This window comes from Quercus lobata, chromosome 5 (assembly GCF_001633185.2).
Source record: "Quercus lobata isolate SW786 chromosome 5, ValleyOak3.0 Primary Assembly, whole genome shotgun sequence".
Taxonomy (NCBI): Eukaryota; Viridiplantae; Streptophyta; class Magnoliopsida; order Fagales; family Fagaceae; genus Quercus; species Quercus lobata.
The window spans coordinates 39,860,737-39,878,262 of NC_044908.1; the positions used below are offsets into that span (position 1 = coordinate 39,860,737).

General features: G+C 34.1%; 1 protein-coding gene across 1 annotated transcript; it reads right to left on the minus strand.

Moving 5' to 3' along the window:
• Positions 1–7,808: 7,808 nt before the first annotated feature.
• LOC115990450 (proteasome subunit alpha type-2-A-like) lies at positions 7,809–12,221 on the minus strand. Its single transcript, XM_031114285.1, is given in 7 exon segments — positions 7,809–7,934; positions 8,330–8,399; positions 9,650–9,717; positions 10,070–10,084; positions 10,468–10,531; positions 11,744–11,790; positions 12,135–12,221. Coding segments are annotated over 7 exon segments (450 nt in total). The 3' UTR covers positions 7,809–7,835.
• Positions 12,222–17,526: the final 5,305 nt, after the last annotated feature.

The window sequence follows — 17,526 nt, forward strand, 5'->3', positions numbered from 1 at the left end:
AGAAGTAGTTCAAATTTATGGCCTCATGCAGAGAGGGAAGGAACTGGACAGATGTGTTCCTGATAAACCCACAAGTTTGTGCTTTCCAGTATAATGTTTGATAAACCCAACTATAGATTTTCCATGTCACGGTACAGAACAGTCTTATATCTTTAGAGGAGAATCTGTTTTGGATCCACTCCACCAAATCTCTAAAAGACCTCAAGTGACTCCCTACGTTCCTGATCAAAGGGTAGAGTGCTTTGGACACATTTGTTGAGAAAACTTACATGACCAAAGGGCATGCAACTCGTACTCTTCACCATCTCGGCATTATTCACAGCAAGACTCCCTTAGAATCTAAGGCCTCATGAGGTTCTGCTTGGTAGGCAAAACTCCCTGACAAGTTCCCCATATCAGGGGATGAAAACCTTGCCTATTAAGCAAGATGTCTCATGATTCAATGCCATCAAAAGGTAAGTAGCAGTCTTCTAAAAAATTTTACATTAAATTCTCATTGGGTTTTAGACTAGAGCCAGATAAAGATATATTAAAAAATATTTTAAAGTAAAAAAATTCAAAACAGAATATTCCAATAGACCTCTCAGTTAATACTTCTTAACTAATCGACATCCTTCTCTTAGAATGCAAAAACTTTGGACAAAATTTCTCCTGTACTCATTGGACATTCATCATGAACATTGCAAGCTGATTGAATAGGAGGTATTAGTATAATGCTATGTTAGCCTTGTTAAAATTGATGCAAAAGATTAATGATTGAAAAAGAATAACTGAATTTGTTATTCTGCAATACATCTACTCTTAGGACTAAAATTCAAACCCATTACTTGCAAGTCCATGAACCGGCCTTGCAGTGTGAATTGAACATATTTTTATTAGTATGAGAATCAGTTGCATACACATTTCTGATGCAGGACAATTAATAGAAAAATAAAAGAACAAGAAAAGTAAAGGATAAACCTAAGAATCAGCACTTAGTACGCTTGGAATCAGCACCAAGCTAAACCCTTAGGTATCAACACCTAAGGACCCTTAGGAATTAGCACCTAAGGCATTAGGAGTCAGCACCTAACAATTGTAAAAATATCCAATCTGAATTTCATTAATCACGTCTATTCCAAAATACAAATAAACTAGTCTCGTATATAGAGCTAGAACTAGAAAATAAAGAGATAAAGATAAAAACATACCAAAACTAATCCTAACTAAACTCAAATACTAATCCCTATCCGAATAACAGTCTACAATTATCCAATTTCCTATAAGATAAATACAAAAATCTAAAAATATAAATTCTAAAATAATTTGCTTTTGCTCCTGCATCATACTCCCTTGGTTGGAGAAAACTCAACCTCGAGTTTTAAATCATTGAAGAATGAAAAATCTGGCACATAACACTTGCTGGCACATAACACTTGCTGTAATTGAGGAATCGTTTTTGGGAGCATTGAAAATAGATATACCTTGTATTCTACCTCAGGTAACTTTTCTGGAATTACAAACTCAATGAGTGGAATTGAAGTATCAACCTTTTCGACTTTATCAAACTGTAGATCTGCATGCACCATGTATGATTCTTCAAGTATAGAGGCTTCTTGTTGTTTTGCATGAACATTGAAACTTCGGTTGATACTTGCACTTTGTTGTCAATATCAAGGTCTGATGGTACTTGATTTTCCTTCATTTGAGTAGTCAAGTCTTGAAAACCCTTCATTTGATTAGCCAAGTCTTCAACAGTTTTCATTAGATTTCCTAAGACTTGGCGTATGGCAGATACTTCATGAATGAGCTTTGCATTGTTGCACTGCCTCATACTTGTTCTTTGATCTTGTAAATTGCCATGAGAAGTTTGTTGTAGATCCTTGTGAAGGTACTGTGGGAAATTTTCAATACAAAGATCTTCTTTCATTCTTTCCCAAGTAATTTGAGACCAATGGCATCTAAAGTGAAGGCTCTCATAATGATTCCAATACTCTAAAGCTCTACTGGCAACTCTTGTTTTGGCATACCACATCTTTTGTTTGTCATTTGATAAATGCACTTGTGAAAAGAATTGTTCCACCTCAAATGTCCAACATTTGAAAATCCATGGGTCTTGATTTTTATATCCATAAAAAATAGGCGGCTGGGGTACTACCATGGTTCTCTAAAAATAAAAAATAAAAACTTCAGCAAAGAATTTTAAAATGAACCTGGATTGCTAAATTTGCTGCTTGGAGTCATCCTGTGCTTCACAGGGTGTGGTCTTGTTGTAGCCTGGGCTTCACGGGGTTTGGTCTTGATTTCAGGCAGATGGGTTACTATGGTTCAACAGGAAACACGACAAAGACTTTTTTTTTTGGAATTGGATCTGTTTGCTCTGATACCAAAATTGATGCAGAGAATCAGCACTTAGGTTGCTTGGAATTAGCACCAGGCTAAACCCTTAGGAATTAGCACCTAAGGACCCTTAGGAATCAGCACCATTAGGAATTAGCACCAAAGGACTCTTAGGAATCAACACCTAAGGTGTTAGGAGTCAACACCTAACAATTGGAAAAATATCCGATCTAAATTTCATTAATCATGTCCATTCCAAAATACAAATAAACTAGTCTCTATATAGAGCTAGAACTGGAAAATAAAGAGATAAAGATAAAAACATACCAAAACTAATCCTAACTGAACTCAAATACTAATCCCTATCAAAATAAAAGTCTACAGTTATCCAATTTCCTATAAGATAAATACAAAAATCTGAAAATATAAATTCTAAAATAATTTTGCTTTTGCTCCTGCATCAATTTCACTTCCAAGGAAATTGGAGGTCAATTCTCAAGCAACAGCTTTCATCCAACTATTCAAGTATAAAGAAGAAAAAGTAGAGAAATAAGTGAAAAATGAAATAACAGTATAACACCCTTTGGCAAAACATGAGTGAACTTAAAGGGAACAACTATGCTCATGATAAAACTACAGAAGCAGACCCACATATAGTATAGCTAAAGTAATGAGATAACCAGTCTAGTGAAAGTACAAGAACGGATTAGGTAACAAGAACCCAATAAAAATAAATTTTGTTTCTTGATTCAAGATCATTTTAGAAACTCCCCTATAAATATCAATAAGTTTCCATTGATGTTATGCGAGGTAAATTGAAAACCATAATATCAAGAACAAGTAAGAAAACCATTGTTGTTATCCTCAATCAACAAACAAAGCATCTTTATTTCTCCCTCTATGACAGAAATCCTCACAAGTACTGTTGAATTTTGAAAATGATGTAGGAGCATCTAAGCCCAAAGCAAAGAACAATTAGTCCACTTTGCTTAAATTTATTAAAGACTAGTTTTTTTTATTTTTTAAGTTTTCTTCTAGGTATATATGACTGGTCTTTTATTTGCCTACGCTATTTTTGGTTTATTATTTTGTATTTAGCATGTTATAATGTCATATTGATTTACATATTCATTTGGGATGTGTGTGGTACCCCTATATCTATGTAAAATTAATTAAACCCTAGTCATTCACTTAGGGATCAAATGTAGGGTAGTAAAGTGAATGAGTAGGGGCGATCATGCCCCATGTGTCTTTGTCTCTATTGGATTCTATCTCACCATGTATACTAGATGATTAGTTGATGAGGAATAAACTGATTAAACCCCAAAATCCCTTGGTAGGGGAATAGGCAACAAGGTTAACTCCTTCAAAAAAAAAAAATTGTAAGTAAATTGTCTTGTGTATAAGTCAAGTATACAGCGCAATAAAAAGGTTCATGCATAACCTCAAAACTAAATGTTTTTTGTAATAATACATTTCCAAAATTCACAAGTTCAAACAGTTACTACCACCAATTTTCTTCTTTTCTTTAAGTATAGTTGTTTCTTAATGTAGAATCTTCAAGGAAGCAACCATATCTTTGAATGTTACACTTGCTTCATTTCTGCCATCCTAGGTACAAAAAATAAATGATTGTAATGTTAATTCTTAGGTGCAAATCAAATAGGAGGACTCCTAGTGCATGGAGGGAAAAAATTGATAGTGAGTCCTTTTAGAGGACCCACATGATAAAGGGTTATGTTTAGAAGGCGATTGGTCAACTTTTTAATAAGATGTAGCCTCTTAGCATCTTGTAAATGCTTAGGATCTTGCAAGATTAATTATGTAGGTTTGTTTAGATATGCTGAGCATAATATCTAATTATAGGCTTTGTAAGATCATTTATGTAGATATCAAATAGGTGTTTATGTCGTAAATGCTAGCCAAAAACACCAGATGCATTTGGTCTCACTATCTATTTAAGAACTAAAAAAAAAAAATAATAATAAAGAAAGATTTTTTTTAAATGGAAAAAAAGGTTCTCTTGCTTGTGGTCACCGACCCTACCCACTTAAACCCGAATTCAACATGGTGTGGGGCAACCCTAGGTACGTTAGGGTTATCCATATCATGACACCACAACTTTTTTTCGCTGAAGCATGTGACTCAAACCAGCACACCCCTGCAAGCCAGTCCAGGACTCCTACCAATGCAACTCACCCCCAGGGGCAAAGAAAGATTATTCGGAATGTATAGGGAGAAAGGAGAAACATACATCAACATGTTATTGAGGTTGTGAATGTTGTGATCCAAGGGATACTTTTGGATGGACAGAATGAAAATAGCCAAGTTCACCTTCTCATCACCAACATTGTCGTCATCTTCATCAAGGAGTATTGTAGAAATGTCAAGTATGAGATAGTTAAGGTTCCTTCTTGAAATTATTAGGTTCTCATCTATGATGTAGGGGGAAATGAGAAGGCAGAATCTCTGGTCACCTAATTGTACCATAATAGGTGCACAAATGGATATCCGAAAAGATTTTCAGCCTGTTCAAGAATTGGGCGAACACATAGAATAGAGAGTGTTACTAACAGCAGAAGGTTTTCCCCACTCAACACATCGAGAAACTAAGTGGAGACACAGTTAGTGTTGTCCAACATTATGAGCATAAAAACGTAGCAGAATACATACACGATTGCCCTTACCTACAAGCCTACAATAATCAATTTTTTAGATTCAAGAACTATACAGGTTAATGTCAAATGGAGATGGAGGATTGGGCAAGTATTCTCATGTTCTTCTTCTTTTTTATTTTTTTTATACTAGAACAATAAGCCTTTAAAGATCAGCCACATAAGCCTCCTTATCATTACTGATTCTGAATAAATCTGGAAAACACATTCTCAAAGGATTATCCCCACACCAGAAATCATGCCAAAATTTTACTCTAGTCCCATCTCCAATTTGAAACTGTATGTAGCGAGAAAAAGTAGACTAGCCACTACTAATAGTTTTCCATAAACTCACCCCATAGGAGCCTGGAACAAAATACTTGTCACCAGTCAAGTAGGCAATATATAAAAGAAAAAAAAAAAAAACTTTTTGCTCTCGCGTTCTCTCTTAGAAAAAACAGACTTACCCCATTCTCTCTTTCATTCTCTCCCTCAAAATTCTTCTCTTTCAAACTTGTTTGATCAAAATCGGTTTGTTATAGTTGAAGGTAAGGATGAAAATGAAAAAACCCTAATTTCATGCAAGTTGTGAAATCTTTGAATTAATTATTAGCATGTTCGTTTTCTTTCCCCAAGTTGTTTTCTTTCTCTGGATTAGTATTTTTTTAGTTCAATTGATTAGAGTTTATCGCACCTTTGATCATTGATCCCTCTCTCTCTATTTGATATGGCCGAAGTCTAATTTTGTATTTTGGGTATCGTGTACGGGGTGGGTGGGGAGGAATTTATGAATTTATGATTCATATTGCTTGTTAGGAGAAATCGCCTACCTACATATATTTGGATTTATATGTTCTCTTTACAATTAATCTATAAGCCCTAATTTTCTTTTGTAATATTCTAGATTTGTGTTCCTATTACCGCAATTATGGTCTATACTACCCATTGTTAACTAGAGCAATCCAAACACATTGACTACCATATATCTCAACCCCTATACTTAAAGACTGTTTATTAAAATAAAATAAAAAATGATAGGTAAGACTCTTTGAATTTGTGCTGGATTTCCCCTGTTCTTGTGTAGTGGTTTATTTTGCTTTAGGTTGGTCTTTGTGGTTTAGAGGTTTGATGGTTTGGTTGATTCAGGTGTGAGGTCTGATGGCCCAGACTTTGTAAAGTTTCAAATTGATACCCTTTCGGTTAATCAAGAGAAGAAAGGCATAAAGCTTTCAGATTGCATTCTGCAAGTGTTGTCTGTGGACCTTGAATGTTTTGATCTTTAGGATGCAAATATGATATGGCTTTTGGTAGATAGCTACAACAAGCCAATTCTAATTATTATGGAGATTCCTTCCAAAGAGGATCCTCCACATGATTTTGTTCTTTTAGGAGTAATGTACTTCCAAAGAGGATCCTGCACATGATTTTGTTCTTTTAGGAGTAAAGTACCTATTCCCTTCAGAATCAATGGCATCTAGGAGGCACTAGTCACAGATATTTGCTTGATGCATCACTGTCACATCATGTTTTATCCCTCTTCCTAAATTGTACATTAAGATGTTGTCTTGAGTTACACCATGCCAGTTATAAAACTCTAATTTACATTTCTAATAATTTGGATGTATGTTGTGATGCTTATTCTAATAAATGATATTTTAAAAAATTAGGAAGGCAGAGTTCTATTTGCGTAAAGTCCAGAATGCCTATCATGATCAGATGTTCAATATAAGGTACTTGGGCAAGGGAAGTTCGGGTGATATCAGAATGGTGTTATATGGATGGTTGTTCCTCATTGCTTGATGTGGTGCATTTGGCGGGAAAGAATCGGAGTTTTGAGAATACTTTTTTTCTTGAAAACCTTATTGGATTGGTGATGCAGGAGGCAATGGGAAGACAGATTTATTATATTTTATTTGATTTTATGTATCAAGGGCAGTTTTGTAATTTCATAATATTCTAGAATGGGTTGTGCTAATAGTCCATTAGATCTTCTTTTGGGCTTTATTTTAAGTTTGGTTATTTAGTTTGGGTTTAGTAATAAAGCCCAAGGAGTCCAAGTCCAAGTCTTATTAGGGTTTTAAGAAATCCTAGTTTGGTTTTAAGAAATCCTAGTTCAACTAGGATTAGGTATTAGTCTTCTATTTAAAGAGTTGTAATACTTTCTATTGAGTGGATTATTAATGAATGTTTTCAGAATTTAAGAGCTATGAAGCTTTCTTTTATAGTTTGTGTGATGCAACCTTCTCCGAGGTGTGATGCCAATGAACCCTAGGTGTGATGCTTAGGAAGTCTAGGTGTGATTCCTAGAATTTTCTATTTTCTTTAATTTTGCTATTCACGTTTACTGTTCACGGATCATTATTCACAGCACAGGAACAGCCACCCAAACCTTGATTGTTTTCCTTCATCCCCAAACCCTACAAATCCATGTCCCCTTTGGAAACCCTATTATCCCTCTTATTTTCTAGCCTATTCCCCACCAAAACCTAAACCTAAGCCCTCAAAACAGAGGTAATACCAGATCTGCCCCAACAGTTCTAAATCAGATTACCTTGTTCCCCCTTGTCCTACATCAATTGGCTGTCTGTAATAGGCAGTCATTCTATTTTTGTTTTGGTTTTTTCTTTGATGGATGTTTGTAATTTGTGTGTTTGATTGTTTCTTGTCCCTGGTGTATACTTCCTGTATAATTGGGTGACTAATTTTTTGATATACTAATAAAATTTTCTCATTACTAGTAAAAAAAATGTCAAACTGATTGCATGTGACCTCAAAATATTGTCAATGTTAACAGCATAAAATATATAAAATAAAGAAGAGCCAGCACTTAAACCAGTTTGAAATGCAAGTGTCAGCAAAATTCTAATTCAAATGCCTCTTCTCTAGGAATGTTTTTGCGTTTAAAACATTCTTCCCCACTGCTGAGGCCTTCCATGAGAAATACAAACCTGACGGATCCATCTACATAAAAATATATAATAACAGATCCATCTACAGAAAAACATATAATAACAATCAATATTTGCAGAATTAACTTTAGATGCCAAAGTAACTGAAGAAAAGATGTAATTTTACTTTCATGACATAATTATACTCTCTTTTTATGCTACAACCTAATTGGAAATTTCACATTTACAGCTAGTCAATATTAGTCACTAACAGCATCAATTAATATTTTAAAAAGCAAACCATACTGCAATTGAGACAAGGCAAAGACAAAATAATTTTATAAAATTTAGTGTAAAAGAAGGTTTCTGTATGCCAACATGTTCAGAGGTGCAACCCATTAGATAATCCAGTCATAAATTGCAGCCGGCTAGTAACTATAATTTAAAGCATATCAGAAAAACAAATACCTGGTATAATTGTGATCCATAGTCATCAAACCCAGCAACCAGCAGTGGTACTCCAAAGGGCCTTACACCACTAGCAAGAAAAGGAAAGAATCAACTATATTGAACTTCATAAAAAAAATAGGTAAATAGTAAGCATGCTTTCCTAACTTTCTGATGCTTAGAAAAATATGGTCAAGCTGATTAACCATAGTTCCATTCCAATAACAAAAGCAAGGCTGATTGTTGCCTTGAAATAAAATAATGAAAAAATCAGGGACAGGAAAGTCAAATAACTTACATTTCTCAAATTTAATAATGACACTAAAAATGCATGTTCTAGGAGCATTCAAAAGTTCTACAATTTCAAAAAAGAGAAAAAAAAAAAAAAAAAAAACATTTATATTCCCACAGCTTGCATCCTTTTTCTTCCTTTTCAAAATAGGTAATTCTGACCTATGCCATATATTTTGGTTTGAAAAAAGCAAAATTTATAAATCTCTATACCAGGCAACAATAAAAAAAAAATGCAGACTCCAACATTATGCTTTGGCAGGGTCACTTGCTCCATTCTAAGTAAACAAAGCATCACAAACTCTTTAAGGTCCTAGCCAATGAGCTCTAGCTTAAATGGCACTTCTGCTTCCAACAATAATGGAAAGGAGAGTGAGGTCATGATTCAAGAACTGTCGAGTGCATGTAACACTACTTACCAACCCAAAAAACAACAAAACTCTAAGGTTTCATTTGTTTTTGGCATAAACTGTTTTTGTGTTTCCAGGTATTTGGTGCGTCTGAAAATTTTAGTCAACGGAAAATTACAGCAAATAGGCATAAAACATTTACACTTTTTTTTTTTTTTAATAAATCAAAAACCTTTACACTTTTTAAAAGCATAAACTGTTTTAAAAAAGCTTTGCGTTTATCCCTACCATCCTTATCCCATTTAACTCCTCTATGCTGAAACTTCCCCACCCCCTCTCTGCGGGGTGATGACTGCTGCCATTGGCTTAGCCACTGCCCCTGCCGCCACCCATTGGCCACCAGTTGCCAACCATCAGTGCCACCAACCACTGGCCACCAGCTGTCACAAGGTCCACCTGATTCCTGGCAGGCCATCATTGCTTGCCCGTTGCCAACCATCGGCTACCATCCACCACTTTGCTTGCCTGTTGCCATCAATCATTGACGATGAGGAGTCCAAGTGACCTAATAGGGGCCAAATAATTTTTCCACACACCTAATACTCATCTCTCTATTTCAATACAATTCTAGAAATGATACCACCAAAATCGAATGATGATTGAGACACATTTGATATCATATTAAAGATATTTTGATTACCCAGACTGAGTGAACTCCTTCATAATAGTTGCAGTTTCCGTTACAAGTTGCGTAACAGGAATTGGTTCCTACAAGCATGACATTTGCATGCAAGTTATAATCTTCACTGTATAGAAAAGAATTGTAAGCGATGTAGAATACATGGTACAAAATTAAATCCTTCCACTCCAATTAGTTGCATTGATTTAGCAAAGTATATAAAGGTAAGGAATAAAAAAACACAACCAAATGCTATAATTGAAACCAATACCATGGTAACTATGTCCAAGAAACCTCTTAATGACAAATCATCATGACCCAAATAAGATATAATCTATAATGTATATAAAAAGCATAGTCTTTGACTTTTGTTGATTTTGAAAGCCCAAAGTTTTGTCATTCTTCTAAAATATGTTTTTTAAATGAGTTTAAATTCTATACAGATTCCTTATAAACCTCATATATTTACACCATCCATTAGAATATTGCCACATTATATTTTCTATAAATAATGAATAAATATTTCTATATGCAAACACAATCATAATAACTGTCATAATTATCAGATTCTATATTTATAAATAAATAAATAAAATATCGTATTTGTTGAATTTTCTTGCGCATTGCGTAGGTTACTAGCTAGTTGTGTATGTTCATGAGTGTCATAACTCATAAGAGATTTAGTACTTGAAAAGCAGAATACTAGTCAGCTGTATGCCTAAGGCAGTATATTAACAGGGAACAGACTGATGATAAAGTAGTTTATAAGAGCTTCCATCAAGATGATAAACATATGTCATACCACAACTTAGCAAAATATTGGAATGGAGACCACATACTATATGATATTGTTCTGCCTGCTTCCTACTTCAAACCAAAACTCAAAAATCTGAACCCATACCACTGCAAAAGGCTTTGCATAGACTTTAAATTTAGGCAAGAGAAACTGAATAATAAGCAGAGGATATATAGTAATAGGCCCAAAAAAAAACCAATCCATAGACTGAGGTAGAAGTAGTAATAATGCCTAGATGCTTGCTTGGGAGTTTTTTCTTTTTTTTGAATAAGTAATACTTTATTAAAAATATAAACATCACCTTGCACACAAGAAGTAGACGCAGGTGGTCAAATCAAGGGAAATTACAATCATCAAGAAACTTGAACAAATTAAAACTTGAATGGTATGATAAAGCATTCATCCATTCATATAAGGAATACAATAAAAGCATCTTAAAACCTGTCATGGACCATTCTAACCCTTCAAATGCTCTATTGTTCCACTCTCTCCGTATGGTCTACATAAAACCTAAAGGTACAGCTCTACTAATTAACTAAATGTGTGTTGCCATCTTTGTTTACCAGACCAGCTGGTGGGTATTGCCTAGTTGGTTGGCTGACAAAGGTGCTTCACCCTTTTGAGGTGTCCATGTTACAAGAAAAAGCCAGATCAAGTTGTTTGCTGATTTATAGGAAAGAAATCAAAAGTCAAAACCACACCTGAATACGCTTAAGTAGTTGATTCACCAAAAGTGACACATTGTGGGTTTGAGTCCGGGAATCAGCATCTCCAAAACAATTGAGGGTAAAACTACCTACCATGACCTCTCTCAAACCACACAAAAGTAAAGAGCTTTGTGCACTAGGTACAACCTTTTTTTAGCTAGGTGTTTATATCTCCTTTCACTAATCTCCTAGCTCTAATCTGTTAACGAATGCGACAATGTGGCAAGACTAAATACCCTTTTTAAGAAAAATAAAAGCCATATGAAGTCAAACAACAAATATAAAGTATACAGGAGATTGGATTAACTAAGTTGACAAATGAAGCTTTAGCTCATCATCGAAGGCACATTCTACACTGCTCCCGTATCATGAGACTAATGGTAATATTACCAACTAGCACTCTGATTTGAAGCTATTAGATCAAAGCCCATGTCAAGAGATCAAAGGCTATGAGTTGTTGCTCAAAGAACATGAAAAGTAAGGGTTATATGAAAGCCATGAGACATTGGATTTATAACTACTTCCAGAAATTTAATGCAACAATACGCTTTAACAAATCACAGAAGTAAAACTTAACTTTCAAAATTACAAATAAACACACAGAAGACAAACCTGTAAACAATTCCAATATTTGATGTGAGAGACTGTATCTTTTGAACCTGAGATGAAATAAAATCACATATTAATTGGCAGCCAAAATGTTAGGTGATTTGAATATTGAAAACATTGAGAGGAGGGATGGCTTTGAAACAAAGCAGCCACAACATTCTAGAAAATTAGAGATAACTCACATGTTTAGAGAGAAGATATGTTTAGGCCTGTGAAGTGACAAATAAACTTTAGAATTGGTTTTCACGTATCATGTTAAATTTTTACAAGCCAGTGCCTCTAAACACTACATCACCAGAAGTACCTACCATAAACCAATACAAGAGAGCTAATAATAAAAATATGGAGCAACAAAACCTCAATCCAGTGATTATAAACTTAAAGAGTTACTCACAAATTCTTCATTAACCAAGATAGAAGGAAGTTCCTTCTCGGTCACAATAACAACACCATTAGCAGCTGCAATACCCAAATATATCATCAGTAAACAAATTTAAGATAAAATAAAATACCCACATTCCACATTAATCAATATCTTAGGCATACATGCAGGCATACTGATCAACTGATTCAATTCAGTCATTTGATGAAGCCAACAAAGATTGTTTCAGAATAAAGAAGGCCCAAACACATTATTAATCGTAGGCAACCTGAAAATGGAACAGTATGGACAAAATCTAGGCTATGTATTTTAGACCAAGCCTTTAAGTCAGAATCAAGCCAGACAGTTAATCAACATTACCCATCAACTAAGCCAATGAGCTCTAATTCAAAGGCACTTGCTTCTCCCATACAAATAGATGGAAGGTGAAGTCATGGCTTTAAAACCCCATTGGGTGCATGTGAAGCATACCTACCTAAAAACATTAATCATTAAATAGAGAAGTTCTCTGGTTTTTACAACATCAGTTTGGACTTTTATCTTTATTTTTAGCATGTCATATAATCATCAGCCAACTGGATGGTAAAACCGTTACACCTGTGACCAAACGTTATCAAGGGTCAATGGGGCAGAGAGGTACAAACTATCACAAAGTAATCCTTCAATAGTTCAACTTTGTTTTCTATGGGGAATTTAGTGAAGTGGGAAGTTGTGAGGACCAACCAAAAACAGGAGAGCCAATCATAAAGACCTAAACAAAAGTATTCAGGGCATACCACAGAGACACCCATAATGACCATGCATATCCTACCAATAGCAATGTTTCTTTAATCTCTTCTTTTTTTTTTTGGGTTGGGGGGGGGGGGGGGGAAGGGGAAGGGATAAGGGGGGTGCAAAAGTTTTCCAAAATCATTATGCTATGCCCATCTGTTATTCATTACTCTTGGAGATTACTAAGTTGAGACAAATCTACAACAATAAATAATCCTGGATAGCATCATCAATAGCATATTAACAAGCATATGGATACTGACACCAGTAAATTAAAATACAAAATGCACATAGACAAAGGAACCAGAGAATGGGAATAGTGACTGAAAACTCAGCAATCTTTTGTTTTCTACGCACACAAGATTGGTCAAAATATATAAACATGTTATAATAGAACTTACGTTGAAGCTGGAGTTGCCTGCACATGAAAGTTACAAAGCTGCACCAACAAAACCAACCCCCCACCCCCCCCCCCCCAAAATATATATATATATATATATATATATTAGATGCACTGAGGCTAATATAAAATTCACATAATTGCCAATAAAATTATTGCCAGTTCTAAGTATCCTCATTACCGATATTTGGAAGTCATGCAAGTCTAAAGAAATTTTCTATAGGGTGGAAATAGTATTCATAAAAAAAAAACTATTGGGAATAACACTCCATGAAAGTGTCTAGTTGGTTTAGCCATTTTTTTGGGGTTATTTAGCTTATGTACAGGTTTTTAAAGCCTCACTTTTCCTAGGTTAGATTTGAACTTTTGCCTAGCTTATATTTTTAAACAAAATAAACATGTTAAAAAAAAAAGATTAAATCATTTCACAACAGCTTTAGTTTTTGGGACAAGTAGTAATTTATCATGATATCAAGAGCAAGTGGTCCTAACTTCGAACCATGTCTCTCCTGTACCTCTTATTTGAAAAAAAATTAAAAATTAAAAATTAAATAAATAAATATATATATATATATATCAAGTTAAATGCCTCACGAGTTGGGACTCACTTATTAAGGGAAAGTCTAGCTTCACACATGAGAGAGAGTATTAGAATAATGGTTAAATGATTCAATTTACCACTTTATAGCAATTTAAACTTTTGGGACAAATGGTAATTTATCAAAACCAATCATTTTTCTTTTTAATAAGAAATAAGTTTTATTTTAAACAAATTCACTCAAATTCCTGCACATGATGCAAAAATATCCCAAGTCATTCATGAAAATCAGTAGTCACACTTGTATAACCATAGGGTCAATGGCCCAAGCTTAATCTTAATTTTGTAACAGATCTTAAAAATACAAAGTCTACAGATGCCCTTTTTCTTTTTCTTTTTTCCTTTTTGTACGAAGTACTACAGATGGCTTAACATGCAACGTAATCATAAACCATTCCTATTCCAGCACAACCAAGAATGGAATCATTAGTGATAAAAATATGTCACCAATAGGTCTTTAATTGTCTCTACAAGTAAAGCCTGGAAGGATGAAACTGCCTCCTTACTACGAACTTTCAGCTGCACCCTCTTCATTTCATGTTCTTCTCTTTCCTTTCTTTTCAGCAATTCTCGCTCCCTTTCCTTCAATTTTTCCTGAAATCAGTATAAGAAGGGGAAAAACTTAAACATTTTCCATACAAATTAAAATTCAATAAATAAAAGTCATATAGGTCCATTTTTAATTATTTAAAGTGCTACAAACATCTCAAAAATGGGAGGAGAATTAATAGATAATTTATATATATATATATATAAATAATCCAAACCACTATGCTCCCTTGAAGTAATAATCAATCAGAGATACATATATTTGTGTATGAGTACACAAGTGCATATGTAATAAACAAATTAAAGGGCCTTCCCTCGTCAACAGGTCCACCCATCTTTCTTTCTTTCTTTCTTTTTACCTCCCAATTTCCCTTTTTTTTTCACACTTGACACACGTCTCCCAATTTCCATGTAATTACTAATTCCCATAAAGCCCAAATCATTCTAGGGGAGGAGAAAACCAAACCTGTATTGAGTTTTCTCGACAACCATATTCAGGTCACACTCTGTTATATTACTACCCCTGGACATGGCAAGCAGCACAGGATAACCAAGTTCAACTAAAATCAAGAAAAAATAAACAAAAACAAGACAATAACACAATTGTACAAGCACCACAGGAAAGTGCAAACCCTTTGTGGCATTGGCAATGACTATAAGAGTAAATTGAAAGTAACAAAATACCAGCAACACATTTTAGGACAGCTTTAAATTAAAGAATTTTTAATTCAAAAATAAATAAAGAAAAGGATGAACAAGAAGACTACTCGAAAGCATTTTTCATTGAGAAGCAAAAAAATCAAATCAACCTTAGTTAAAGAACCGCAAATGCATCGACCCTAGAATTAGGTAACTTCTAGTAATGCATGCTAAGAAAACTCAAATTAGGTAACTTCTAATATATATGTATATATATAAATAATCCAAATTCCTGTGCTCCCTTGAAGTAATAATAAATCAGAGATACATATATTTGTGCATATGTAATAAACAAATTTGAGGCCTTCCCTCATCAACAGGTCCATCCATCTTTCTATCTTTCTTTTTACCTCCCAATTTCCCCTTTTTCTACACTTGACATGTCTCCCAATTTCCATGTAATTCCCATAAAGCCCAAATCATTCTAAGGGAGGAGAAAACCAAACCTTTATTGAGTTTTCTCAACAACCATATTCAGGTCACACTCTATTATGTTACTTACCCCCCCCCCCCCACACCACCATGAGGCATTGTTGGATTAGCATGTGAATTCAATATTAAGATTGCCACCACACACAAAATGATCAAAAACTAAATAAGAAAGCAAGACAAAAGCATAAGAATTCAAATAGAAATAGCAACACTCACTCGGTGAGACTTGAACAAATAATCCGCACCAGAAGGCAAAATCAAAACCTAGGAAAAGCAGTAAAACACCCGAGTATTAGAAAGAAACTAAAACGAGCAAAAACATTATCCTTAAAATTCGAATGATTGTAGGAGAAAAAAAAAAAAAGGTAGGAAAGGAGAGCTTATTGCCAAATCAGACTCCACTGCAAAGCAACACAAAAATCTTGCTTCCTGCAGATGGACAATAAGTAACAATCCAAAATGGACATGGAAAGCAACACAGGATAACCAAGATCAACTAAAATCAAGAAAAAATAAACAAAAACAAGACAATAACACGTTTGTACAAGCACCACAGGAAAGCGCAAACCCTTTGTGGCATTGGCAATGACTTCTCACAAGAGTAAACTGAAAATAACAAAATACCAGCAACACATTTTAGGACAGTTTTAAATTAAAGAATTTTTTATTTGGAAATAAATAAAGAAAAGAATGAACAACAAGACTAATTGAAAGCATTTTTCATTGAGAAGCAAAAAAATCAAATCAACCTTAGTTAAAGAACCACAAATGCATCGACCCTAGAATTAGGTAACTTCTAATAATGCATGCTAAGAAAACTCCAAATTCAAGCTCCAATACAAAAAATATAGAAACAATTACAAAAAGAAAATATATACACAGCAGCAGCAAAAAGGTTATTGATAAATATCTATATTCAATGCAAAATTTTTAAGTCATAATAACTAGAAAATGACCTATACGCGGTTGTTGTGAAAACCCAAAAAATAACTTGATCTCAGCCAAATGTCACTCCGAACAAGGTCTGTGCATAAATTGAACATCAGCACCTTAAAAAAGAGGCATATATATATTACTCAATGCTCAAATTTGAATCAAGAAATCATACAAAGCTCCAAAAAGCAGAAAAGTTTAAATTCTTAAACTTGTGATAAGTGAAATAGATAGCACTAGAGAGAGGAAGCAGGACAAACATGCATACTAGTGCTGGCATTACTAAAACACACACATTTGAATCCTAAAATAGAGACACTACAAAGCACCAATTATTGTTTACAAAGTGATTTTAATTTTTTTGAAACCATAATCCAATAGAAGATAACAAAATTGTTCCAGTAAACAACCAACAAAAATTATAAAATAAACCAAATTACAATTGCCTTCCAGAAGATATATCAAGATCAAAATTAAGAAACAGTCCTCACAAGTTTATAAAGATGTCATGCTTCGAAAAAAATGCCATCTATTCACTTACCAGCAAAAAAATGACTCGCAAATAACCAAGTAGATTCCAAGATTAAGAATTATGATGCACATCCAAAGAAATAAGTTAAAGCAATTTAATTCTCAGAAAGCCCAACTCAAGCCAAATGCCAATCATGACACAAAAAGGCAAAACACCTGTAATATTCTTCTCATGGAAACCATATTTAGATCACAATCCCTGTTAATCTAACTGCCCCACCAATAAGAGAATTACCGCATTCAAATTAGATATGAGCCAACAACAGGACAGAGCAAACTATGGGAGAATTAAGATCAAAGGTAAATAAAATTAAATACACAACGGCAAAAAGGTTATGATAAATATCTCTAATATATATATAAATTTTAAGGCATAATAATAGGAGATTGTTGAGAAAACCAAAGAGAATTCTGATCTCAACCCAATGTTACTCTAAAAAATTATTTTTCAAACTCATAAATATCTTATCCAATATTTAAACCTTTAAAGT